The 25,142-nt window shown below is 47.4% G+C and overlaps 5 protein-coding genes and 1 long non-coding RNA gene across 11 annotated transcripts; 5 read left to right on the forward strand and 1 right to left on the reverse strand.

The window, feature by feature from the left end:
• Window positions 1-52: 52 nt before the first annotated feature.
• Window positions 53-5,878, forward strand: pygmb (phosphorylase, glycogen, muscle b). Its single transcript, XM_077588899.1, has 21 exons — window positions 53-402; window positions 861-962; window positions 1,041-1,119; window positions 1,192-1,295; window positions 1,886-2,017; window positions 2,088-2,199; window positions 2,269-2,351; window positions 2,416-2,559; window positions 2,634-2,726; window positions 2,793-2,939; window positions 3,003-3,166; window positions 3,245-3,359; window positions 3,466-3,567; window positions 3,639-3,786; window positions 3,852-3,910; window positions 3,994-4,135; window positions 4,197-4,404; window positions 4,475-4,609; window positions 4,682-4,748; window positions 5,393-5,560; window positions 5,646-5,878. The coding sequence occupies exons 1-20, from the start codon at window positions 160-162 to the stop codon at window positions 5,540-5,542; spliced, it is 2,529 nt and encodes an 842-aa protein (XP_077445025.1). The 5' UTR covers window positions 53-159; the 3' UTR covers window positions 5,543-5,560; window positions 5,646-5,878.
• Window positions 5,879-5,906: 28 nt separating this feature from the next.
• LOC144065787 (protein C-ets-2-like) lies at window positions 5,907-8,599 on the forward strand. 2 transcript variants are annotated; one of them, XM_077588905.1, is made up of 7 exons: window positions 5,907-6,056; window positions 6,133-6,303; window positions 6,374-6,577; window positions 6,642-6,716; window positions 6,803-6,997; window positions 7,061-7,179; window positions 7,252-8,599. In XM_077588905.1, exons 1-7 carry the CDS (start codon window positions 6,038-6,040, stop codon window positions 7,459-7,461), a joined length of 993 nt encoding a protein of 330 aa, XP_077445031.1. In that variant the 5' UTR covers window positions 5,907-6,037; the 3' UTR covers window positions 7,462-8,599. The 2 variants fall into 2 exon arrangements, with proteins under 2 accessions (XP_077445031.1, XP_077445032.1); XM_077588906.1 differs by having other exon boundaries at window positions 5,909-6,056; window positions 6,160-6,303.
• Window positions 7,900-9,172, reverse strand: LOC144065789 (bolA-like protein 2). Of its 4 annotated transcripts, none has more exons than XM_077588912.1 (4): window positions 9,153-9,172; window positions 8,401-8,465; window positions 8,234-8,331; window positions 7,900-8,083 (listed from the first exon to the last, which is right to left on the reverse strand). In XM_077588912.1, the coding sequence occupies exons 2-4, from the start codon at window positions 8,461-8,463 to the stop codon at window positions 7,984-7,986; spliced, it is 261 nt and encodes an 86-aa protein (XP_077445038.1). In that variant the 5' UTR covers window positions 8,464-8,465; window positions 9,153-9,172; the 3' UTR covers window positions 7,900-7,983. The 4 variants fall into 4 exon arrangements, with proteins under 4 accessions (XP_077445038.1, XP_077445036.1, XP_077445035.1 ...); XM_077588910.1 differs by lacking the exon at window positions 9,153-9,172 and adding an exon at window positions 8,918-9,008; XM_077588909.1 differs by lacking the exon at window positions 9,153-9,172 and adding an exon at window positions 8,607-8,830.
• Window positions 8,760-11,432, forward strand: slx1b (SLX1 homolog B, structure-specific endonuclease subunit). The gene is made up of 4 exons (XM_077588907.1): window positions 8,760-9,554; window positions 9,610-9,661; window positions 10,356-10,664; window positions 10,724-11,432. The coding sequence occupies exons 1-4, from the start codon at window positions 9,382-9,384 to the stop codon at window positions 11,024-11,026; spliced, it is 837 nt and encodes a 278-aa protein (XP_077445033.1). The 5' UTR covers window positions 8,760-9,381; the 3' UTR covers window positions 11,027-11,432.
• LOC144065782 (phosphatidylinositol 3-kinase catalytic subunit type 3-like) lies at window positions 11,163-21,326 on the forward strand. Of its 2 annotated transcripts, XM_077588898.1 has the most exons (24): window positions 11,163-11,311; window positions 11,483-11,711; window positions 12,262-12,539; window positions 12,807-12,995; window positions 13,719-13,862; window positions 13,935-14,064; window positions 15,249-15,335; window positions 15,399-15,494; window positions 16,284-16,355; window positions 16,434-16,538; window positions 16,610-16,702; window positions 16,769-16,954; window positions 17,749-17,879; window positions 17,968-18,049; window positions 18,135-18,202; window positions 18,282-18,387; window positions 18,449-18,565; window positions 19,013-19,144; window positions 19,212-19,340; window positions 19,840-19,909; window positions 19,981-20,199; window positions 20,267-20,341; window positions 20,398-20,783; window positions 20,850-21,326. In XM_077588898.1, the coding sequence occupies exons 3-24, from the start codon at window positions 12,475-12,477 to the stop codon at window positions 20,862-20,864; spliced, it is 2,697 nt and encodes an 898-aa protein (XP_077445024.1). In that variant the 5' UTR covers window positions 11,163-11,311; window positions 11,483-11,711; window positions 12,262-12,474; the 3' UTR covers window positions 20,865-21,326. The 2 variants fall into 2 exon arrangements, with proteins under 2 accessions (XP_077445024.1, XP_077445023.1); XM_077588897.1 differs by lacking the exons at window positions 11,163-11,311; window positions 11,483-11,711 and having other exon boundaries at window positions 12,131-12,539.
• Window positions 21,327-22,760: 1,434 nt separating this feature from the next.
• LOC144066253 (uncharacterized) lies at window positions 22,761-25,127 on the forward strand. Its single transcript, XR_013297424.1, has 3 exons — window positions 22,761-22,851; window positions 22,918-22,963; window positions 23,056-25,127. It is a non-coding gene; the product is annotated as an uncharacterized LOC144066253 (long non-coding RNA).
• Window positions 25,128-25,142: the final 15 nt, after the last annotated feature.

Consider the following 25,142-nt stretch of genomic DNA (forward strand, 5'->3'; position numbering starts at 1 on the left):
TTTTGTTTTGACAGGAGGCCACCAGAAGTAGGTCTACCCGCTTCCGTTAACTTGACGGATCGTATATATAGCGCAGAGTGTCGACTTCCGTCTGGACTGTGGTTTCACAGGTGCTATTCATTTCAACTCTTAATTACGGCGTGAAAGTAAACGGTCGCCATGTCTAAACCATTGACAGACCAGGAAAAGCGTAAACAGATTTCGGTCCGAGGTCTGGCCGGCGTAGAGAACGTAGCGGACCTCAAGCTGAATTTTAACCGACATCTCCATTTCACCCTCGTCAAGGACCGCAATGTCGCCACCAAGCGGGACTACTACTTCGCGCTGGCGAACACCGTCCGAGACCACTTGGTGGGTCGCTGGATTCGGACGCAGCAGCACTACTACGAGACGGACCCGAAGGTACTGTCTGTCGTACGTGGGTCGTGTGCCGCAGTCCGGCACGTAGGCTCGGCTGAGGGGAGGGGGCCGGCCCTTCGTGCGCCGGGGGTGCTGCAGTGATGAGTGATGGGGCCGTGGGAATGCGACACAAGAGAGCACGGCCTTATATAGATATTTTTTTCACCCATTCCGAATCATGTCAATGTCAACCAAATCCTCTTTTATCCCACACAAGTGCTTACATAACGGGCCTCATTAGTATTTCCTTCTGCTTTCCCTACTGGGCCTCGCCGAACTTATTGCCTGTCAGTGACAACAATACATTCAGCTGGACCGGCCCTAAATGCTTATCTTTCAGTGCCATTGACGTCGGCGGACGTCTCGTCCGTTTTGGACCGGGGCTGAATTTCTTGGCCGCTTCCTTCCCGGTCAAAATCTGGTCTTGTTAAACCGGTCCACGTTTTGCCTTCTTCACGCAGCGGGTCTACTATATCTCTCTGGAGTTCTACATGGGCCGGACCCTCCAGAACACCATGGTCAACCTGGCTTTGGAGAACGCTTGCGACGAGGCCACGTACCAGGTAGGGTGAACGGAGGGATGGGACGCCGCCGGCGACCGGTTATCCCACCAAAGACCTTCTCTGGGTGCTGTTTCGTAGCTTGGACTGGACATGGAGGAGCTGCAGGACATGGAGGAAGACGCGGGTCTGGGCAACGGCGGTTTGGGACGTCTGGCCGGTGGGTGAGCCGCCGTCTTCCCACTCGGTCGCTCGAGGAACGGGTTCTGATGGCCCCAATGTCGGTCCTCAGCTTGCTTCCTGGACTCCATGGCCTCTCTCGGCCTGGCCGCTTACGGATACGGCATCCGCTACGAGTTCGGCATCTTCAATCAGAAAATTGTGGACGGTCGGCAGGTATGGCGGTTTTGGGTGGGCGTGTCCTAAATTTGATGAGGCGACCTGGCGACAATAGCACATTTTTCCAACCCCATACGCACATTGCATACGTCAACAAAATAACATGGAGTTAAAATAAACAAAAACATTCTGTACTATTCACAAATAGACTGACTGACACAAATTTTCTAGAACAAAAGTCTAGCAACAGTAAAAATACAACCAAGATCGCTCAATGTATACCATAATTATATTAAAATATGAAAATACATATGTAAAACAAAGACAAAACTTCATAGTTTCCTGTTCTGATTTTAAAAAATGTCATATTTGGACTCTGGTAGCAAATGGGGATGCCATTAATGTCACTACCCCCATCTAGTGGCGACGCTGAAAAGTGCGAGAGAGAATTTCGCCTTTTTTTCCGGCCAATGCTATTTTTTCAATTCACTGCGGACCAATAAAAACTTATTTTGGATAGCCCTGGTTTAGCAAAACGAAGGGGAAATAATCCCACCCATATTTCCATGCTTGAATCCAATATCCGCCCGATTGAAGTACCGCAAATTGTCGAGCAAACGCTTGACGATGACGCTCTATTGGCGCAGGTGGAGGAAGCCGACGACTGGCTCCGCTACGGTAACCCCTGGGAGAAGGCACGCCCCGAGTACATGCGCCCGGTCCACTTCTACGGGAGGGTGGAGCACGGGCCCGACGGCGTCAAGTGGGTCGACACTCAGGCAAGTCCCGGGAGGGAGACCGAGTCTCTCGTGTCGCCCGACGAGTGAGCTCCTACCGTTTTCCCCCCAGGTGGTCCTGGCTCTACCCTACGACACCCCGGTGCCCGGCTACCGAAACAACGTGGTCAACACCATGAGGCTGTGGTCCGCCAAAGCCCCGTGTGACTTCAACCTCCAAGACTGTGAGTACGCACGCCGGCGACGTCGGGGCGACGCCGACGTTGAATGGCGTTTGCCGTCCGCCCCGCCAGTTAATGTCGGCGGCTACATCCAAGCGGTGCTGGACAGGAACTTGGCGGAGAACATCTCAAGGGTTCTTTACCCCAACGACAATGTGAGCGCACCGGTACCCGCCTCGCCGTTTACTCCGAATTGTTTTAACGAAGTCTTGGTCTCAGTTCTTCGAGGGGAAGGAGCTGCGCCTGAAGCAGGAGTACTTTGTGGTGGCCGCCACCCTGCAGGACATCATCCGTCGATTCAAGGCGTCCAAGTTCGGGTCCACCGAGTTCGTGCGCTTGGATCTGTCCACGCTTCCCGACAAGGTCCGTACGTCGAAATGGGACGAGGCGAGGAACGAGGCGAACCACCGAACCCCGTTCTTCCGGCGCCTCAATAGGTCGCCGTGCAGCTGAACGACACCCATCCCGCTTTAGCCATCCCCGAGCTGATGAGGATCCTGGTGGATGCGGAGAAGCTCCCATGGGAGAAGGTTTGTAAAAAAAAAAAAAGCCTTCTCGTGGATCGCTGATCCGCCACGAACCCGCTTCGCACCCAGGCCTGGGACATCGTGGTCCGCACGTGCGCCTACACCAACCACACGGTCTTGCCCGAGGCCCTGGAGCGCTGGCCCGTGGATCTCTTCCAAAACCTGCTGCCTCGCCACCTGGAGATAGTCTACGAGATCAACAGAAGACATCTGGAGGTGAGTCTGGGACACGGTGGCGGGCGCACGCCGACGCCGACTCTCCCCGCTCGCTCCCGGCAGCGCGTCGGCCGGCTGTATCCCGGCGACGGCAACCGCCTGCGCCGCATGTCCCTCATCGAGGAGGGCGACGTCAAGAAGATCAACATGGCGCACCTGTGCATCGTGGGCTCGCACGCCGTCAACGGCGTGGCCCGGATCCACTCGGAAATTATCAAGGAGACCGTGTAAGCCGGCTAAAAAAAACGTCCGCCCCGTCCGTACGCCCTCCGGCGTTGACCGTTGGCCGCCACGCTCTCCTCCAGCTTCAAGGACTTTTACGACATGGACCCTGACAAGTTTCAGAACAAGACCAACGGGATCACGCCCAGGCGCTGGCTCCTCATGTGTAACCCGGGACTGGCCGAGGTCATCGCCGAGGTAAGCCCCGCCTCTTTTAAATGCACGGCTGAAACGGGGCGTCCAAAATGCGGAATCGTACTCGCGCCGGTGGAACCATTTCAGGACGACCTTTTCCAACCCGCAGAGAATTGGCGACGACTACGTCCGCGATCTGGACCGGCTGAACGGGCTCCTGGACTTCGTGGACGACGACGCCTTCATCCGAGACGTGGCCAAAGTCAAGCAGGTAAAACGGGGAGCGGCGCCAGGCCGCGGCGGCGGAAAGTCCGTCTCCGAAGCTCCGCCTTTGCCCCGCAGGAGAACAAGATGAAGTTTGCCGCCCACCTGGAGGAGCACTACGGCGTGAAGATCAACCCCGGCTCGCTGTTCGACGTGCAGGTGAAGAGGATCCACGAGTACAAGCGGCAACTCCTCAACTGCTTGCACGTCATCACGCTCTACAACCGTGGGTGCCCCGTCGGCGAGACGGGAAAAAAATAGCGCCGGAACTTTTCCGTTTTTCCACCGTAGGCATCAGGAAGGAACCCGGCAAGGCCTGGACCCCGAGGACCGTCATGATCGGAGGAAAGGTGACTCCCGTCGTCCGCAAAGTCGCGGCGTGAAAATCCCGCCGGGTGAAGGCGCGTCTTGACCCTCCCACGCCCGCGTCTAGGCGGCGCCCGGTTACCACACGGCCAAACTGATCATCCAGCTGATCGCGTCCATCGGCGACGTGGTCAACAACGACCCGGTGGTGGGAGATCGCCTGAAGGTCATCTTCCTGGAGAACTACCGAGTCACCCTGGCCGAGAAAGGTACGGTCCGGGTGCCGGGCGGGCGCGGTCGGCGCGGAGTCTGAACTCTCCGCCCCCGCAGTCATACCGGCGGCAGATCTGTCGGAGCAGATCTCCACCGCGGGCACCGAGGCCTCTGGCACCGGGAACATGAAGTTCATGCTGAACGGCGCCCTCACCATCGGCACCATGGACGGCGCCAACGTGGAGATGGCGGAGGAGGCCGGCGAGGAGAACCTCTTCATCTTCGGCATGAGAGTGAAGGACGTGGAGGCTCTGGACAAAGCCGGGTGAGACTCGAACCCGGAACGCCTTTTCTCGCCGACCAGGCGGCGCTCTCAACCCCCGATTCCCGGGCAGATACGACGCCACGGCGTACTACGAGCGTCTCCCCGAGTTGAAGGAGGCCGTGTCTCAGATCGCGGCGGGCTACTTCAGCCCGCGCCAGGTGGACCTGTTCAAGGATCTGGTCAACATGCTGATGCACCACGACAGGTTTGCGCCAAAACCCCGCCGGATTCGAGACCGGCGCTCTCGTCTGAGACCTTTCGCCACCGTGTCCCGTAGGTTCAAGGTCTTCGCCGACTACGAGGCTTACATCAAATGCCAGGAGAGAGTGAGCGCCCTCTACCAGGTCAGTAGGTGAAAGCCTTCCCGGGGTGTCCGAATTGGTACACGGTCGATTGGTCGCCTGGAAGGTTATTGATAATTACCATTTAAATTGTTGCTCAAAATCCCTAAATACAAACTGCGAATGACTATTTAGTCATACTTAATGCCCTAGTAATTATTAGGCTGAAGAAAAGCTCCAAATTTCCCGTACTTTTATTGTGTTTTGTTGGAAAACTTGTTAAGACCGTGACTGATGTCGCTTCTTAAAGGGACAGCGCATGTACAGTGAAACTGCTCATGGCCATTGTTGGCTTTTATTGATGCGTAGACCGTGTTGTTTTACCCTGTTTTGTCGCTGGTCTTTTGGTCGTCGGTCTTTTGGTCGCCCGTTGTCGCAGTCCGGACGACCAAAAGACCGCGACCAATCGACCACACGGTCCAAATTAGCCCACAAATCCGCTAGTGTTGAATAAATATATCTAAAAATAATCCAAAGTGATGAATAGACCGATCTAAAATATTTTTGGCATTTTCTTGACGCCAGTCATTTGGCACTTTAAAATAACAGCACAATTTTTCAAAACTTGGCCCCCGGAGACCAATCTTTGGAAATACGTTAGCTCCGTTAGCCGGTCTAATCGTCCCTTTTGGCGTTTTTTTGGTCAGAATCCGAAGGAGTGGACCAAGATGGTGATCCGCAACATCGCCGCCTCGGGTAAATTCTCCAGCGACCGCACCATTTCCCAGTATGCCAGGGAGATCTGGGGCATGGAGCCCAGTTTGGAGAAGATCGCCGCCCCCGACGACACCCGTTAAGAGTCCACGCCCACGCCCGTGCGACCACGTAGCCTCTGGCCTTTGCGGCCCTTGACCTTTCCCCCCCCCTGCTTTCACTAACTGCCACTCAAACGCCGTCCAGAACCGCTCGCTCCACACCCAGAATGCCTTGACGAACATTCCCAAACGCCAGTAACGCCGCCTGCACGCCGCCATCCGTCTCTCGTCTAGACAACGCCAGACCTCGCCATAACGTTAAGTTGTTAACCGTCCGTGTTTCGTGTGTGTCCGATTTAGATGGCGTAGCGTAACGGCTCGCGCCCAATTTGTCTGTCTTTTGTCCGTGACCGTAACCAATAAACAAAATGAATCAAATGGTCGCCGTCCAATAAGATCGCCGCCCCCGTGATTGACAACTATCAATCAGAGCCCGAGGCTCCTCCCCCTCCCACCTCCCGTCGTCCATCCTATTAAAGCGCGCCCCGCCGGCCCGCTTCCATTTGAGGTCTCACCTGTGGTCTTCTTCACGCCGCGATGGAGTGCAGCGCTTACGGTAAGATCACGTTTTCGGACTCATTCCGGCTTTGGCTTTGTTTTTCTCTTCTGGATCTAAATGATTCTCGTTGAAGTCGCCAGATGTGTCTTTGGCCCTCAAGATCAGCACCCGGTGGACGCGACAGAGACGGACCCCCTGGAGGTTCCCCCGCTGACCCCGACGAGCAAGGAGGTTCTGTGCCAGGCTCTGCGAGCCAGTTTTGCCGGTTTCGCCCAAGAGAGACTCACCCACCGGTTCCCGCAAGGTAAAGCGAGCGCCCCTCGTCAACCGCCCCGGTCCGGATTCTCTAGCCCCCCCTACTTCCCGTCCTCCAGATCCGACTCTGTGGTCCGAGTGGGAGGTGAGCCACTGGCTGGACTGGTGTCGGGCCGAGTTCCGGCTACCCTGCTCGGGTCCCGACTTGAAAGGCCTACGCGGTCTGGAACTGTGCCGGATGGACCGCGAGGATTTCTTGACTCTCGTGTCCGACGGCACGGCGGGAGAGATCTTGTGGGAACACCTGGAGATCATGCGACGAGGTGACTTTTTGGAAATCCGGCGACTTCATCCATTTCCCCGGCTGAAACGGCTTCTCGTCTGCAGACGCCGATCGCCACCGCGCCACCGGACTGGCGTCGGGCTCCTTCTCGTTTCCCTGCCAGCGGATCGCCAGTCACGGTACGCTATGGTGGCTGGCTTCCCGGTTTCTTATGTATCGTTTTGCTTTGCGAGGCATCCTCACCTAAGTCGCCTCGCCCTCCCAGACAGCGCCGTCGACGTGTCTCCCGACGCCCATCTGACGTGGAACGGCGGGGTCCACCACGAGGACCAAAGCCCGGGCGGGGATGCCTTTCCTTTGGCCCAACCCTACAAAAGCTTCAGGGATTACGTGGGCGTCCAGGCGGAGGCGGACGCGGGCTCGGCCGTCATCCCCGCGGCGGTGCTGGCCGGCTACACCGGTGAGCGTCGCCGGACGTCAAATGACGACGTCGGATCTTGAGCTCCGCCGTCGTGGTCGACAGGAAGCGGTCCCATCCAGCTGTGGCAGTTTCTCCTGGAGCTTCTGACCGACCGTAGCTGCCGTTCGTGCATCAGCTGGACCGGAGACGGCTGGGAGTTCAAGCTGACCGACCCGGACGAGGTAGGCCTGCGCCGGCGTCGGGGCCGCTTGGCGGCGACGGCCGTACAAAAACGCTCTCACGCCCGCTTCAAGGTGGCGCTCTTGTGGGGTCGGCGCAAGCACAAGCCCAAGATGAACTACGAGAAACTTAGCCGCGGGTTGCGCTACTACTACGACAAAAACATCATCCGCAAGACGGTGGGAAAGCGCTACGTCTATCGCTTTGTCTGCAACCTGCAAGGGCTGCTGGGATACGAGCCCGGGGAGCTGCACGCCATGTTGAACGTCGGTCTTTCCAATTAAGGGGGTGGGGAAAAAAAACGAAAGCCATTTTATCATGTTACGAGAGAACTTCTCAACCTGGAGGCCGCGTTTTGTAAAGATAACCCACGTTTACGAAAGCAGCTTTCCCCCGTAAAATCGGGTTGATTCGATTTCTCGAGTCGGCGAGCAAGGCGTCGGTGGCGCAGGGTGGGAGGATTACTTCTGCCACTTTCCTTAATGGAAGGGACAAAGAGGGGGTCTTAAGTGTCTATGTTGGACTTGTAGTTCGGGGAGGAGGGGGGGGGGCAGCAAACGTCAACAAAAAGCCACCAATCCCATCCACGTAAAATGGGACGCTAACAGTATCTCACTGTTCACTGAACGCCGCCTTCACGGTTCACGCGTAATTGGGATGGCCTGGTGAAAATTGAAAATATGAGCTCATTTCCATGGCTTAGTCATAGATAGAAAAGCAAATTGATTTCTCCACATTTATTACCCGTGGCTTATTCCGTAGCATTTATACATCTGCAAAAAAACAAGCAAAAAAATGCAGGACTCTCATTTGGCTTGTAGTTTCTCCCACTGTTCTGGCGTCAGGGTTTTCTGTTCCAGTGCGTGGATTTCTTTCAGTTCCTCCGCTAAGCAGGTGTTCACCATCCTGACGACGACAAGCACATTCTGGTAACGTAACACGTCATCATGACATTAAAACCACTGTATTGATCATTGTAGAGATGTTCTATTTGAATACATCTATGAAACACTTCATTATTTTGAATTAAAATGTCATCAATGTATTGAATTGTACCTGTGCCTCTGCAACAAGGGTTTGCCCTCAAACTGGGAAGACACCACAAGCACTTTAAAACTGGTTGCACATCTATTGGGTGACATATCTTCCACATCCTGCAAGACAAGGCAAATGTACACGTATTTTTTGTACAATAAAATGAAGGTAAGCAGAAATTTACTTACAACGTACGCCGCACTAAGCTCTGTTTTGAGTTTATCTCGAATGTGATCGCATGTGATAGCCATGTCTGAAACGAGAAAATGGGATAAATATTTTCGCTTTTCCACAAAAATATCAATTGTTTTCTTAAATGGAGAAAATGGTTGTATCAAACCTAAGGTGTCCGTTTTATTACAATGACTGTAAGAAGTGAAAACAAAATACATACTCAACGTTGTAGCCAGAAATCCAAATAGTTTCACATTCGATTGATGCAATGAAATTGCAGAGGTAGCGGTAGAATGCCTGCCTTAAATGTCTAATCAAAATTGAAGATACTTACCCTCAAAGATATTAAAAAATAACAAAGGTAAGGTCTAAATTCAAACCACTGTTTTTGTGCCTTAGTAACACAGCAAGGTACGTTATTAACTACTGTAATAATATGTATATTAAAACAGGCAATATCCTGGACTGCTAACAAGCAAAGTTGCACGCATACATTTTTATTTTTTTATCCTCGATAATAATAAAAGCTACCTTTTTTTCATTAGCCGGAAAAATCCCAATAATGACATGCTTTCTAAATCTGTTTACAAACATTTGGTCCCGTTAACCATCCAATCACAGAGCAGCTTGCCTCCGCGTTATTAGAAGTAGCAAGTCTGTAAACGCCTGCATTAAAGTACTACTTTCCGTGCTATTTAACAAAATCCCAAAAATGTGAAACCAATAACTCCAAATTAAAATGCAACGTAAAACCAAATATTCGTACTTCATGTCGGCAGTACAATGACGACAGCGGATTTCACATGATTTTAAACAGGCACCTTTCGGGACTCCTCACCGAGAGGACCATATACCAATGGACGACACTTTTTGAATTTAAAAAAAAAATGGAGGATTGTTATCGTTTTAATTGGACGGAGATGGGGAGAAAATGGTCTCGTAGTGACACGAAGACAATTTAGTTGTCTTTCGAGTTCATTTAGGTAAATTAGTCTATGGCTGACGTGGTGGAAAACTTCTTTGGCGTGTACATGCTGTACTGTCTCAACCCCAAATTCAAAGGGCGAATATACATTGGCTTTACCGTCAACCCCGAACGCAGGATTCGACAACACAATGCCGGTCGGCACAAAGGAGGAGCGAAGAGGACCAGTGGAAGAGGACCATGGTACGTACGCAAAGTCCTCGTTTCCTTCCATCACTTAACATTGCTTCTCGTCCAGGGAGATGGTGCTCGTCATCCACGGCTTCCCGTCTGACATCGCTGCCTTGACGGTAAGGGAAACACCGTTTCTCGTCAAATGTCTCTTAAACCGTTGACAGCAGGAGATGCCCATTCCAAAGTCGAATTGGACGTCTCGCGCCGTCAGTGGCGACCAGTCAGATGACATAGAAGTGACCGTATAATGCAGTGGCGGTCCGTGTATTTTCTGGTAGCGCCTTCAACGTATCAATCCAACCCTCAAAAACTATTTCATGGCTATAAAACCTCTACTGCAGCTACAGCTGCGACACATAGAAAACAATCAATGCACAAATGGGGTGAAATCCACTTCCTAGCAGCATTTCATGATTAAATACAAATACTAGAGCTTTTCAGACATTAAAACCAGGCCAGGGGGTGATTATACTATAATGGAGAGTGACGGAGAAATAGCATTTTCTGACCCGTGACGTCTTGCTTTAAACTCTCAATAACTCTGTAAGGTATTTTTATGTTTCATCGCATTCCCATTGGCTGCCATTGACAAGGACGGGCGTCTCATTAAATGAAACTGGGAAGACTGGCTTGTGTGTGAGAGGTGGGAGGGGCGAAAGAACTAATCTAAATAGATAGGAATCGGGCGTCTGGCTCCGTCAATGGCAGCCGGTGAATTAACAGACCATAGTCCAATGGGAAAGTGCTGGTCTCATTTTTGGTACCTAGCCATATTTTCCGAGTGAGTTAACGTGGGTCTATCTGGGATAGTTTGAGTGGGCGTGGCAGAACCCTCACGTCTCCAGACGTCTGGCCCACGTGACCCGGCGCGCCAGGAACGAGTCCAGCCTGCGCTTCCACTGGCGCGTGGTCTCCAACATGTTACGCGCCACGCCCTGGCGCCGACTCCCCCTGACGGTCCGCTGGCTCAAGGCGGACTACAAGTTGGACTTTGAGCCCACCCTGAGACCCCCGCCGCACGTCCCCGTGGTTTTCGGCGCCGTGGCCACCAAAAAGTCGACGCGGAGCCCGGACCCGGAGGACGCTGGCGTTTGTCTCGTATGCGAGGCCCGAGTCGAGGTGAGTCCCCCGATGGGATTTTTTGTCGACGGCGGACTCACGGCTGGCGTTCTCCCCAGGCGTCCCAAGCGCTACGTTGCGTCCACGCGTCTTGCGGAATGCGCAGCCACGTGATTTGCCTGGCCCGGCAATTCCTGCGATCCGAACCGTCCCAGCTCTTACCCGTGGAGGGCCGGTGTCCGTCCTGCCGTCGCTCCCTGCTGTGGGGGGATCTGATCCGCCTCAAGCGAGGCCAGTTGGATACCGGGAGGAGTCTGAAGCGGCCCCGAGATGAGCGCCCTCAAAATGCGGCGTTAACCGATATGGCATTGAAATGCGGACTCGCTGCTGAAAGAGAAGACGCGTTAAACTGTCCATTGTGACCGATCTGATATCCATGATATCCAAAACATGTTGCTTTCAGAAGCAAAATTTCAAGCGCGCCAGCTAGCATTTTAACGCCATATCGGAGCCCGTTCTATCATCTCGTTTTTATTAGTTTGCTTTTTTTGTATGAATTGTTGCTAGATCTATATATGTATGATTTCTGAACTCTTTGAATGACACTAGTGTGGTGGTTCAAAACTAAAAGCTCTTTAATTGAGTTTAACTCTAGATCCGAAATGGAGGAGCTAAATGGTGCTTGCCATTGGACATGCTGTCAGTCCGTGAGTAAACAAAGATGATGAATTCCTGTATAAAAAGTTTGAAATGTTAAAATACGTAAGTAGTTATCTGGAGTCTGTAAAAAGTGTGTCCAAAAATACAAATAAACATTCTATTTTCTCACACTTGGATCATCTCTCCGCCTGCTGACCACTCGGCCTGGGGATGTTCAGCATGATCACCGGCTGCAAGAAGACGGAAGAATTTGGAGGACTTCAAGACGCCCCTTCCCGCCCGCCGCCGCCTGGCAATCTCACCGTTCTGGGCCCCGGCCCGCAGCAGTTGACCACCTTGCAGGCGTACGCGCTCAGGGTGACGGAAATGGCGAGCAAGGCCACCTGGACCACCATGTTTTGGGCGAAGATGTGATGCTTGGTACTCTGCGACTCAAGCCCACGACAAGTAAGATGACGGGGCGAAAACGGGCGCGTGATTTGAACTTGTTCCCACCTCAGGTTCTGACCCAATGTCTTTGTCACTGGACCACAGCAACAACTGCAAGCAAATAATTGGAAAAGCCGTACTATACATGGTCGTTTTTTAGGGAAAAAAGTCTTACTATACATTGTTGTTGTGTCAATGTGTTCAAGTTTCTTTGTTTGTCTTTTTAGTTACAGCACAATTGGTTCGAAAAAGAGATTCAAATAGAACCTCGTTGATTATTATATTCTAGATAGGAAACAGCCCCGATGCAATATGGCCGACAAGTGGCGACGTGACCTCTGACCTGGTCTGCGTAAGAGCACACCAGTGCATCTACTCCTAATTCCCACCCACTTACCTATGTACTAGCTTGACAGACATTTCGATCGAGCCACGAGTGAATCGATCGTGTGGTGTACGGCACGGCGTGCGGAACGGCTTCGGTAGTGGACTACTTTAGCCTGACGCGAGCTAATGTAGCATTTGGCGTCATGTGTTAGCCACGCGCAAACATTTCCCGGACAAACAGGATTGTAAGTGACAGATCGGCTTGTAATACGATGACCGCAAGAGTTGATCCCGACTGAGCGTCGACCCACAACATCGGATGTCTGCAAAAGAAAGCCTCTTTAGCTTCATCGAGACGCCGGAGCATCTTGACAGACGCAACTCGAGTTAGCATCGCTAGCGGGCTCGGATGTGTCGTTTTCCCGTCTAGTAGTTGTTTTCATCACGGCTGAAAATGGACACGGATAAATTCAACTACGTCTACAGCTGCGACTTGGACATCAATGTTCATCTTAAGATGTAAGTATTGTTTCGAAAACTACTCATTCCGATCTTGTGATTAGACGCGGCGTCAATCGGATGACCTGTCATAATCCATTGGCAATAATGAATTCCACCAGGCGTCCAGTTCGATTTGATTTGGAAGGGCAAATGAATCCCAAACGGATCAGATGTCTTTCTAGTTGAAAAGAATTGTACGTCTGCGTCATTGTCATTAGCCGAAGTGCTATTTGTTTGGAAGGAATGCATTGTCAAGGCGTGCAAATGTGTTTTGCGATGAATCAGAGGCAGTTTGGAAGGCAAGCGAGAACAGAAGAGTTACAAAGCGCTCTTGGAAGACCCCATGCTTCGTTTCTCCGGTCTCTACCAAGAAGATTGCTCCGATTTGTACGTCACCTGCCAGGTGTTCGCCGAGGGGAAGCCCCTGGCTTTGCCGGTGCGCACCTCCTACAAGGCCTTTAGCACGCGTTGGAAGTAAGTGCGACGATTATTGTCTTTATGTGGCTTTAGGATATATAACATATCATGAAAATATTATCACAAAAGCCTTTTCCACACCTCAAAAGTGATATTTTATTCATTGATCCAATGATTTTAGGAGATAATTGGCGTTATTTTCTTTTCAATGTCGTATTTACAACGCCATGTTTTCGTCCTAGAGGATTTATTGGCTAAAGACACGGAACATAGTCATGGGATCCCCGGTTAGTTCTCGAATATTTGTTTAATTGCAAGAGAAAAGACAAAGACTTTATTGTTTGGACTCCATTTAAAGGTCCCCATCCCGCAGTCCAAAGTGGGCGTTAGTTTGGAATATAAGTGGGTGTGTTTCTTTTACCTATTTTGACCACTAGAGTGTAGTAATGAGTAGACGTGTATTTCAATGTAAGCGTGGGGTAACAAACATCAGACTAGAATGCTAAAGGAAATGATATGTTTACTGTGAATAATGTCAATTGGGCTATAGGCTGGTGAGAATATACTTGGAATATATAACAAGATCCAAAAAATATATGAACACGATGGATCTATTTGACGATCTGGAAAATACATGTGGAAACAATGGTTGTATTTCCGGGATGTAGAAAATGTGGGTGGATTATTGAGAATAATTAATGCGAAAAAATCTGTGCCCATAAATTGTACCCTGTCGTGCTGTTGTTTTGAATGCTGAGCTGCTTGTTTGCTCGCCCGCAGTTGGAACGAGTGGCTGCGGCTGCCGGTCAAGTACCCGGATTTACCTCAAAGCGCCCAGGTGGCCCTCACGGTGTGGGACATTTACGGACCCGGTCGCGCCGTCCCCGTCGGGGGTACCACCGTGACTCTGTTCGGAAAACATGGGTGAGTACTCTGTTGTGTATGCATTAGCAACGTGTGGAAGTAAACTGCTCCCCCCTCATGTTCTGGGCACAGGATGTTCAGACAAGGCATGCACGACCTGAAGGTTTGGCCCGGGGTGGAGGGCGATGGCGCCGAGGCCACCGCCACGCCGGGGCGAACCAGTAACAGTTTGACTGAGGACCAGATGGGCAGGCTGGCTAAGGTATTTGATTTGACAAGTGGGACTACCTTGTTCAAGGGAGCATTCTAAAGTAGTACTTGTGTATTTTTGCTAGCATTTGGTGTTGTCTTGATATACATCAGGACTATTTCCTGTGTGTTAATGTCTATTTTTGAATAGTTGATTTCCAATCTAAAAGGAATCTAATGTCATAGGAAAGCTAGGTTAGATATTGCTTGAATTTCTAGTCTCCCAGTGACATTTGGATGTTGAATGCAATAGGTTTCTGGTTGTAATGGGATGTTTACTCATGTTAGGAAGAGTGGCAGGTGCCCTTTTTTATTGGTGGTGTTTTTAGCTCGGGGGCCATGTTGAAAATAATATTTGAGGTATCCATGGCTTGTTTTTTTTTTAGTACAGATTGATGTTGTTTTAGTGTTGGAAAGCTAATGCAATTGTTGTAACACTAGCTTTGAACCATTAGATTTGAGATAAGTATGGCCAAATTGTAAAATAGATAGTTTGCTGTTGATGGTGTAAATGTGTCTATGAGCTGTTGGTGTGGTAAAGTCATTGATGGAGAATGAAGCTTATAGTTAAAAGGCTTGAATAGAGGAATAATAATTTGGGGGTCAATTTGGAATAGTAGTTGATGTGTTTAGGTGCTCCTAAAGTTGTTATCCTGGTCAGATTTAAACCACCCATTGACTGATATGACGGGAATGATGTTTTTATTTCTTGTCAGAATAAAACAATGACAAGAGTGTAAAAATTAGGCCAACATTTTTTCATTTCCAGCCAAAAATGACAACAAAGGAATCTCTTAAACAAATAGACGACTCCAAATTTCTTACTGTGCCTTCTGACTTGAATTAGGAGTTGTTAAGTCTTAACCAAATATAGTTGGATGTGTCCTCTTTCAATTGTTACAAGTCCGTACAAAGGAGGTCCTTCTCAACAGCTCTGTAACGGTCACATGACCCCTCTTTGATGTACAGAATCGATTTATAAGCTTCAAATGGTACAATACGGTTGACATGATGTAATATCCAAAAAGCAAAGGAACAAAATATACAACTGAAAACATTGAATGCAGGGACAGTTACAATGTGTATCATTGTTGATTTGAACTCAAAGCCCTGAAATGACTTGTTAATCAAACAGTATTTGGATGTTTTATGTGAGTAAATGTGTTCTAATTCGAGGTAATGTTGTAATACACGCAGCTGACCAAGGCCCATCGGCAGGGACACATGGTCAAGGTGGATTGGCTGGATCGCTTGACCTTCAGGGAGATCGAGATGATCAACGAGGTGAGTTTTGGATACGGTGTGGTCGTGGTGATGATTTGGCTAAGTGTTTTGCTTTTTTTGCAGAGTGAGAAGCGCAGCTCCAATTTCATGTATTTGATGGTGGAATTTCCTCGAGTCAAATCCCACGATAAGGAGTACTGCGTCGTCTACTACGAAAAGGTAAAGAAGTGACGGGTATGTACTTGTTGGAGTAATAGTTAGGTTTGTGGAATAGATATTGATAGAAATCAGATGAGTCAATTTAGTGTATAATTAGGGATTTTGGAAGAAGAAATACAGTAATCCCTTGATTATCGCAGATAATGTAGTTTAGACATGGCTGTGATGAACGAAAAGCTGCGAATTAGGGTCACCCTTATTGGAAAAGAAAAATGAATATGAAGTTTCACATGTGTATGAAGTTGCCAAACAAAATGGAATGAACCACCATAAAGTTCCCCCTGACAACAACGCGATGTAGTGAAGCTGTGAAAGTTGACGTTGTGATATTCGAGGGATTACTGTAGTGTGTCATGTGTGGTCCTAAGTGTTAATGTTCTATATCTACCTGTTGGATTTGAGTGTATTCTGATTTGACCTGACAGGGTCATGTGATGTGAACACTTGCTTTTTTGACTGGTTCTGGTGGCATGACCCGAATTGTAATGGGTCTTTCATAAAAGCAGGGACAGTGTGGAGAGGCAAACAGTTTTTGAAAGCATACTTTAAGGAACAGAAATACACATGTAGTATGGAGTAGTTTATTCTTTGGTGATTATTAGAAAGTGAACTGGATTGGTTTAGTAAATACCTTTGGATTGTAATTTGGACAATTATCTCTGTTTTGTGTGTAGTGTGTGTCGAAAGCGCTAATATCTGTCTTGTGTGGCTACAGGCTCTAGGAACATGAAGTTTGGAAATTGCCACATCAGTATTGATGCTCAAATAAAGGGGTGGGGTCTCTTTCAGGATGGAGATGAAGCGGCGCCAGTGCAGTCCAGTTGTGAAATTGTAAAAGTTCCCGATCCGCAGATGGGGATGGTGAGTGGAATTGGTTTGTAGGTAGCGCGGAGATGGAAGTGGAGGTAATTGGGGTTGTTGTCGTTGTCGTCACGGCAGGAGAACTTGGTGGAGAGCAAGCATCACAAACTGGCGCGGAGTCTACGCAGCGGACCCTCCGACCACGACTTGAAGCCCAACGCCGCCACGAGGGACCAGCTCAATGTGAGGAGTTCCCGTCGATGTTGACCTCGAAGTCCTCCTAAATGATAGACGGCTTTTTGGCGTTTGGACAGATCATTGTGAGCTACCCTCCAACCAAGCCGCTGAGCTCTGAAGAACAGGACCTGGTGTGGAAGTTTCGATACTACCTAACTACTCAAGAAAAGGTCGTGGCGTTGTATTAATGGTTGCCAATTGTTCATGTAGTTGAATATTTTGGTTCTCCATCACAGGCTTTGACCAAGTTCCTTAAGTGCGTCAAGTGGGATTTGCCTCAGGAGGCCAAGCAGGCCTTGGAGCTGCTGGGCAAGTGGAGGCCCATGGACGTGGAGGACTCGCTGGAGCTGTTGTCGTCGCAGTACACTAACCCGACGGTGCGGCGGTACGCCGTGGCGCGATTGCAGCAGGCGGACGACGAGGTGGGTGTTTGGACGGAAATAGAAAGTGCTGAAGGATGACAGTTGGTGTCAGAGTTACAGTTACAGTGTTGTTGTTGTTGTTAGTGTTACACTGTTAGTGTTGTTTTGGGTGTTACAGTTTTACAGTGACAGTTTTGTTGTTAGTGTTACAGTTAGTGTTTTTAGTGTTAGAGTTACATTGACAGTTTGTAGTGTTAGTGTTACAGTTAGTGGTTTTAGTGTTAGAGTTACAGTTAGTGTTGTTGTTAGTGGTTTTAGTGTTAGTGTTGTTGTTAGCGGTTTTAGTGTTGTTGTTAGTGTTACAGTCAGTGTTGTTGTTAGTGTTAGTGTTACAGTGTTGTTGTTACAGTTAGTGTTGTTGTTAGTGTTAGTGTTACAGTTAGTGTTTTTAGTGTTAGAGTTACAGTTAGTGTTGTTGTTAGTGTTAGTGTTACAGTTAGTGTTACAGTTAGTGTTACAGTTAGTGTTGTTGTTAGTGTTGTTGTTAGTGTTGTTGTTAGTGTTGCAGTTACAGTGTTGTTGTTAGTGTTACAGTTAGTGTTAGAGTTACAGTTACAGTGTTGTTGTTGGTGTTGTTGTTAGTGTTACAGTTAGTGTTGTTGTTAGAGTTACGGTTACTGTATTTAGTGTTACAGTTACAGTGTTGTTAGTGTTAGAGTTACAGTGTTAGTGTTGTAGTTAGTGTTAGAGTTGTGTAGTTAGTGTTAGTGTTAGTTTATTGTAGTTAGTGCTAGTGTTAGAGTTTTGTAGTTGGTGTTAGAGTCACAGTGTTATGGTGTTTTTTTCTATTGTAGGACCTGCTCATGTATCTTCTCCAGCTGGTCCAAGCGCTCAAGTATGAGAACTTTAGCGATATTCAAGGTGGTCTGGAGCCGGGGAGCAAGAAAGAGGGCCAGGGACTTTCAGATGATTCACCACTGGAGAGGTTGGTGCCATTTTAGAAAATCAGCAGTGTTGGAACTACAGTTGTGGGCACAACTCATACCGAATTCCATGTGACTTTGATTGATCAGTTCCCAAATTTTGACGGTGCCATGGGGAGTCCTTCCGAGTGCGCAGAAAGGAAAAGAACCAGCGGATGGTCAAACTCTAGACGTAAACGACACTTGCTCTTGCTCTGCAGTTGACGCCATTGGATGACTGAAAGTGTTCTCTCTTCTCCTTCCCGGGTTTCCCGTAGCAAGATTTGTGTACGTTTCTCATCTGGCGTGCTTGCAAGAACTCCATGCTGGCCAACTATTTGTATTGGTATGTTTGGGCGCTTCCTTGGTGTTTGATTGTCTACTGTAGTAATCGAATGTTATGGTCTTGTTTCTTTTTTGTACAGGTATGTTATTGTGGAGTGTGAGGACCAGGACACTAGGCAGCGAGACCCCAAGACCCACGAGATGTACCTGAATGTTATGAGGAGGTTCAGCCAAGCTCTGCTTAAGGTGTGTAAGAATGGAGGTGAAATTGTAGTTTTGTTTGAATGACATTTGTTTCTTTTTGCAGGGCGATAAGTGCGTGAGGGTGATGCGTTCGCTCTTGGCCACCCAACAGACTTTTGTCAACCGCCTGGTCCAGTTGATGAAAGCCGTGCAGAGGGAGAGTGGAAATCGTAAGAAAAAGGTGAAGTACAAATTAGAAATTACAATAAACATGTCTTCCAACTAATGGATAGAATGTTAGATAATAGTTGTGTAAAGGAAAAGCTAGTTATGGAATTTATTAGTATGTCAATGTATCACTTCTCTTGAAATGGCCAGAGTATAGTTGTTCTTTCAATGGATGTGTTTAGATTGTGTTGAATTAGAAAGGTCTTTATTGTTATTAGACACTAATTAAATTTGTTGAGGTGACAAGAAGGGATTTTTGGTGTCTAATGGATTGGCTCAATGTTTTTGCTAATGTTAATTTGTAATAGAAAATAACTGTTGTGTAAATGTAAAAGGAAAATTTGAAAGTTAGTCAATGTTTTCTTGTAGTTGTCGAAATGTTGGATTAGAAAAAGATTTTAAAGTGTTAATCTATTCCATGCTAGTAGTATGTAAAGAGTGTTTTGTTTTTTTGAACCAGACGGAGAGGCTGCAGACGCTGTTGGCCGACAACGAGAAGGTGTGCCTCTCGGAAATGGAGCCCATCCCGCTCCCACTGGAGCCCAGCATCCGAATCCGAGGCATCGTCCCGGAGACGGCGACCCTCTTTAAGGTTTGACACAAGTTCTTTTTATGTCAGAAGTTGTCTCCTGAATGCTGATTGTTTTGTTTTTGTCAAGAGTGCCTTGATGCCGGCCAAGTTGATCTTCAAAACGGAGGACGGCGCCACCTATCCGGTCATATTCAAGCACGGAGATGACTTGAGACAGGACCAGCTCATCCTCCAGATCATCTCGCTCATGGACAAGGTAGGACAAGTGTTTTGTTTTTGTTGAGACTTCAAAGTAGGGATTTGTAGTGGTAGTATGTGTACTATTGCAAGAGTAAATTTGGTGGATTTGACAGTGTTGTTGACTGTGTGGTCTGAGTGTAAGAATTGGAATATGGCTGTTGTGTGTGTTGGAATGATTGGAAAAAAATGGTGCTCGGATGATTCGCCTAAAGACGTTTCGCCGACGGATGTTTGACAGACGGACAGGTCGCCGAATGGACGTTCCACCGAACGGTCAATCGGCCGTTCGGTGGAACGTCCATTCGGCGACCTGTCCGTCTGTCAAACGTCCGTCGGCGAAACGTCTTTAGGCGAATCATCGGGCCACGGAAAAAAATAGTAAATAGAATAATGTATGTGTGACAGTGTGTTGAGACTGTCATTTTACTGTGTAGTCTAAGTTTAGTGGTGTTTATTTTCATGTGTTGTTTTTGGAATACTTTAAAAATGTTAATGAATGTGTTTATTTTTTTTAGCTATTGAGGAAGGAGAATCTGGACTTGAAGTTGACGCCGTACAAAGTGTTAGCGACGAGTACAAAGCATGGTAAGGTCAATTAGACTTCTCCCAGATAATATGGAACAGTTTATCGAAGTTTGTCTTGTTTTTGTCCCCAGGATTCATGCAGTTTGTACAGTCGGTTCCGGTTGCTGAGGTGCTGGCCACGGAAGGCAACATTCAGGTTGCGTATCGACCTCGTTTATGTCATCCCAGTGTGTTGACTGTTAATGATGTTTCTTTCTTGTTGCAGAGTTTTTTCAGGAAGTACGCACCCAGTGAAAAAGGACCTTACGGCATCAGTCCTGAAGTGATGGACACTTATGTCAAAAGTTGTGGTGAGTGTTTTTGGAGATGGTTGGATTTCTATTCCGGATTCTCATCAATGTTTCTTGGGTGTTTCAGCTGGATATTGCGTGATCACGTACATCTTGGGCGTTGGAGATCGACATCTGGACAATCTTCTCCTGACCAGAACAGGTAGGAATTTTAAGGTGTCCATGTTTGGCAGAAAACAATCTAGTATTTGTTTTTAGGGAAGCTGTTCCACATCGACTTTGGCTACATCCTGGGCCGCGACCCCAAGCCGCTCCCGCCCCCCATGAAGCTGAGCAAGGAGATGGTGGAGGGCATGGGCGGCACGCAGAGCGAGCAGTACCAGGAGTTCCGCAAACAGTGCTACACGGCTTTCCTGCACCTGCGCCGCTACTCCAACCTGATCCTCAACCTCTTCTCGCTGATGGTGGACGCCAACATCCCTGACATCGCACTCGAGCCCGACAAGACGGTGCGCAAGGTGCAGGACAAGTTCCGGCTGGACCTGTCGGACGAGGAGGCCGTCCACTACATGCAGGGTTTGATAGACGAGAGCGTGGGGGCGCTGTTCGCCGCCGTGGTGGAGCAGATCCACAAGTTTGCTCAGGTGAGTTTTATTTGAATCTTTTTGAACCTTCTTCATTTATAATTGTTTCTCTTTATTGTTTTTCAGTATTGGAGAAGGTGAATTATGCTGATGCCTTTCCATCATCTTTTAAAATCAAGGTTAAAAAAGAAACTGCTTTTGGCTTGGGTCCTTTGTTGTATAGATTGATGTTATTTAGTCCTATTTAAAAGGTGGAACAATACATCCAAATGGGGTATTTGAAAAGTAAAATGGTAAAAAAAGGGCTTCCTAACCCAACCCATAATTGGCAAAGTGTCCTGGAAGTCTTTCTATCCTTTTACACTGGCGTGATGTATTGAATTTGGGTTACCATTAAATAATTTTGCCATGAAGGAGCCTTAAAACATGGTTGGTTAATTACTTTTGTATAAGAGTGTCTTTAATTTGAGACTGGGACTAAATACAGAGAAGACGTCAGAAATACTCGGGAACGAAGGCGTGTTATGAGTGTGGCTCCTTGCAAGTTGTAACCAGATATGTGAAAGATGTCTTCCAAATTTAATTAAATATTACTAATAATGATTTAAGGGGTATTGATCATTATTCCAACACTTTGTCTGTAACCCATGGCAAAATACAAGGGAAAGGAATCTGTGGAGTTTGGAGGGACCTTGTGTCAACTGCAACAGTCCACAAATACAAACACCAGAACATTCAGATTTGCTTCAATGCCACCCCCCCTTTGGTGTGTGTTGGAAGGAATCAAATGAACATTATCTGCCATTAAGTTTTAACATGCTACTTCAATTGGGCACAGGTTGGCAGATAATGTTCATTTGATTCCTTCCAACACACCAAGTGCCTCTTTTCTGGGTACCTGGAGTTTGAGAGTTGATAACCTAATCTTTTTTTCCAGCAGTCAGGAACCAGCCTCCCTCCAGCTCTTTACTTTTTTTTTCCCCCAACAGCTTTTAAAAATAACAGTGGGGCCATCTTATTCGACAGCATCATTGGTAAATTTCTATTTTACTTTAAAGGGCATTGGCACAATACAATTGACCACATGGGCCTTGGGGGACACTCTCATTGTAGAGTTTCTAAGTCCTATTTTTATACCTTTTGGTCAATTGATGTGAAGACAAAAAAAGCAGACACTTCACATCCATTTAATCCCAATTGACACCATTACAAACATTTGATTTGATTTCAACATTGGATTGATTGAGCCCTAAACTCTTTTTCGAACTCTGAAGTTTTCTTTTTCTGCAAATTGCGTTTATGTCGAAAAATGTTCGTAAGTTCGATTTTGTATTGCGCGCCTTTTTCCGGTAGCGTAAATTGCGTAAAGTGCTACTACCGCATCATTTATGATGAAAAAAAGAAAACTGCAATCGTCATTAGATAGCTTCTTTCGGCCAGTTTCTAGTAAATCTCTCTCTCTCTAATGTATGTATACAGTACTGTATGTATTCTCTCCATGTTATTAAATGTTTTTTTTTCAGTACAAACCAGTGCGTGTTACTTATACAAGCCTTAAACATACAAATGCACTTATATAAACCTTCAATATACTTATATAGGCCTTAAACATAAATTATAATACAAAATATAGCACTGAGCAACTTACGAACTAATTTAACTTGTGAACAATCGCTTGGAACCTAACTCGTTCGTAAGTAGGGAAGCGTCTGTATCTTAATATACTGCCGTCTTGTGGACGATTTCATCCATTGCACCATCCAAATGTTTTTTACAATTTAAAGAGCTGATGTCTTTAGTCGAGTAATGACTTATTCATTTGAAGGGGAAAAAACACCGTTATGTATCTTTTTTTTGTTTGAAGGTAAAAAGCCTTACTATACATGGTCGAATTTTATCTTATCGTAATCTGTTTATGTTTTTGTCCGAGTAAACCGTGCACATTAATGATTGCTGACAGGTGCGTGTGCTGTGACGTCATAAAACTGCGCCGGTACGTCATATGAACCGGAAAAGGGAGCGAAGATTTAAATTGTTTGGCGTGCTCATTTGGCTTGTCAATGTCACGAGCATTGTTTCACCAACAATTTCAACTGATTTGTTGCTTTTCGGCGTCTCAAGTCCACAAGTAAGGAGTTTTTAAGTTTTAAGACTAAGTGTTTTTTACATGAACTGACTTTAAATTGTTTTTCAGACTTTGTTTGGGTGGTTTCGTATCGTCCACTAAAGTCATTGGGAAGGTAAGAAATGTCATCATTTTCTACTGCATGTTTCTCGAAATGTCTACTTGGACTCTAAACTTTGGTTATTTTAGTTTTTCGCGTGTTTCTAGGCAAATTGGTTTGGCGCAGGTGTGCGTTTCTGCCCACCGCATCTCGTTTGCTTGTCCCTGACGGAAGACTTTGACGAGGCCATGCTGAAGAAAATATCAAGTTAAGTGAAATGCTTCCATTGTAGGTGTAGCATGCCTTAAAAGTATTCAAATCATCGACTGCAACGGATGAAGGGATAAAGACGGATGAATGATCTCTGACAGAGACGTACAACAATTGGGCTAGCCGTCATCGGTGGTCTATGTCCTACTCGTGTCGACCGGGAGGTTGCTAGCCTAAATTCAGAGTCGACGGGACTAAGACGTGGAGGGCTGTACGCGGTGACCCCAATTGTTGGAGTCCTCTGTCGGGAATGGTCCATTCGTCTTCTTCCCCTCGTTTGTTGCAGTCAATGGTAGTGGACGATCGGAATACTTTGATGGCATTGTTGCGAAATCTACATAAAAATGACTGGGGTAAAAAATAATAAAGGCAATTTGAATGTGTGGACTCGTAGCCTAATGAATGTTTTTCCAGGACAAGAAATGTGAAGATTGCGAGGCAGTGATGAGACGAGTTCCTGGAAAATAGTTTAGAAGAAGTGGTTTGTAGCCGATGCAATGTTTATCGGCACATTTGTTTAAGTCTCCTGCGTCTGTGTCAGTGTTTCAGAAAAATGGAGTGGCATGTGGACTTGAAGAACATTCATGGACAGTGGTGGCTTCCTCACTAAGCTGGTGCGGCACGGACGACCCTGATGAGACCCAGAGAAGATGTTATCAAGTTAAGTGAAATGCTTCCATTGTAGTTGTAACATGTCCTAAAAGTATTCCAATCATCCATTGCCATTGACTCCAACAGATGAAGGGATGAAGATGAATGAACGATCTCTGACAGAGACGTACAACAATTGGGCTAGCCGTCAACGGTGGTCTATGTCCTACTCTCGTCAACCGGGAGGTTGCTAGCCTAAATTCAGAGTCGACGGGACTAGGACGTGGAGGGCTGTACGCGGTGACCCCAATCGTTGGAGTCCTCTGTTGGGAATGGTCCATTCGTCTTCTTCCCCTCGTTTGTTGCAGTCAATGGTAGTGGACGATTGGAATACTTTGATGGCATTGTTGCGAAATCTACATAAAAATGACTGGGGTAAAAAATAATAAAGGCAATTTGAATGTGTGGACTCGTAGCCTAATGAATGTTCTTCCAGGACAAGAAATGTGAAGATTGTGTGGCAGTGACGAGAAGAGTTCCTGGAATATAGTTTAGCACGCAGTGGTTTGTAGCCGACGCAATGTTTATTGGCACTTTTGTTTAACCCTCCTGCATCTGTCAGTGTTTCAGAAAAATAGAGGGGATTTCAACGACACACTTGGACAGTGGTGGCTTCCTCACTAAGCTGGTTCAGCACGGACGACCTTGATGAGCCCCAGAGAAGAAGTTATCAAGTTAAGTGAAATGCTTCCATTGTAGTTGTAACATGCCCTAAAAGTATTCCAATCATCCATTGCCACACAGATGAAGGGATGAAGATGAATGAACGATCTCTGTCAGAGACGTACAACAATTGGGCTAGCCGTCAACGGTGGTCTATGTCCGACTCGCGTCGACCGGGAGGTTGCTAGCCTAAATTCTGAGTCGACGGGACTAGGACGTGGAGTGCTGTACGCGGTGACCCCAATCGTTGGAGTCCTCTGTCGGGAATGGTCCATTCGTCTTCTTCCCCTTCATTTGTTGCCGTCAAGGGTAGTGGACGATTGGAATACTTTGATGGCATTGTTACGAAATCTACATAAAAATAATAAAGGCAATTTGAATATGAGTGGACTTGTAGCCTAATGAATGTTTTTCCAGGACAAGACTTGTGAAGATTGCGAGGCAGTGATGAGATGAGTTCCTGGAAAATAGTTTAGAAGAAGTGGTTTGTAGCCGACGCAATGTTTATCGGCACATTTGTTCAACTCTCCTGCGTCTGTGTCAGTGTTTCAGAAAAATGGAGTGGCATGTGGACTTGAAGAACATTCATGGACAGTGGTGGCTTCCTCACTAAGCTGGTTCAGCATGGATGATGACTCCTGATGAGCCCCAGAGAAGACATTATCAAGTT

The sequence above is a fragment of the Stigmatopora argus genome, chromosome 20 (assembly GCF_051989625.1).
Source record: "Stigmatopora argus isolate UIUO_Sarg chromosome 20, RoL_Sarg_1.0, whole genome shotgun sequence".
Classification (NCBI taxonomy): Eukaryota; Metazoa; Chordata; class Actinopteri; order Syngnathiformes; family Syngnathidae; genus Stigmatopora; species Stigmatopora argus.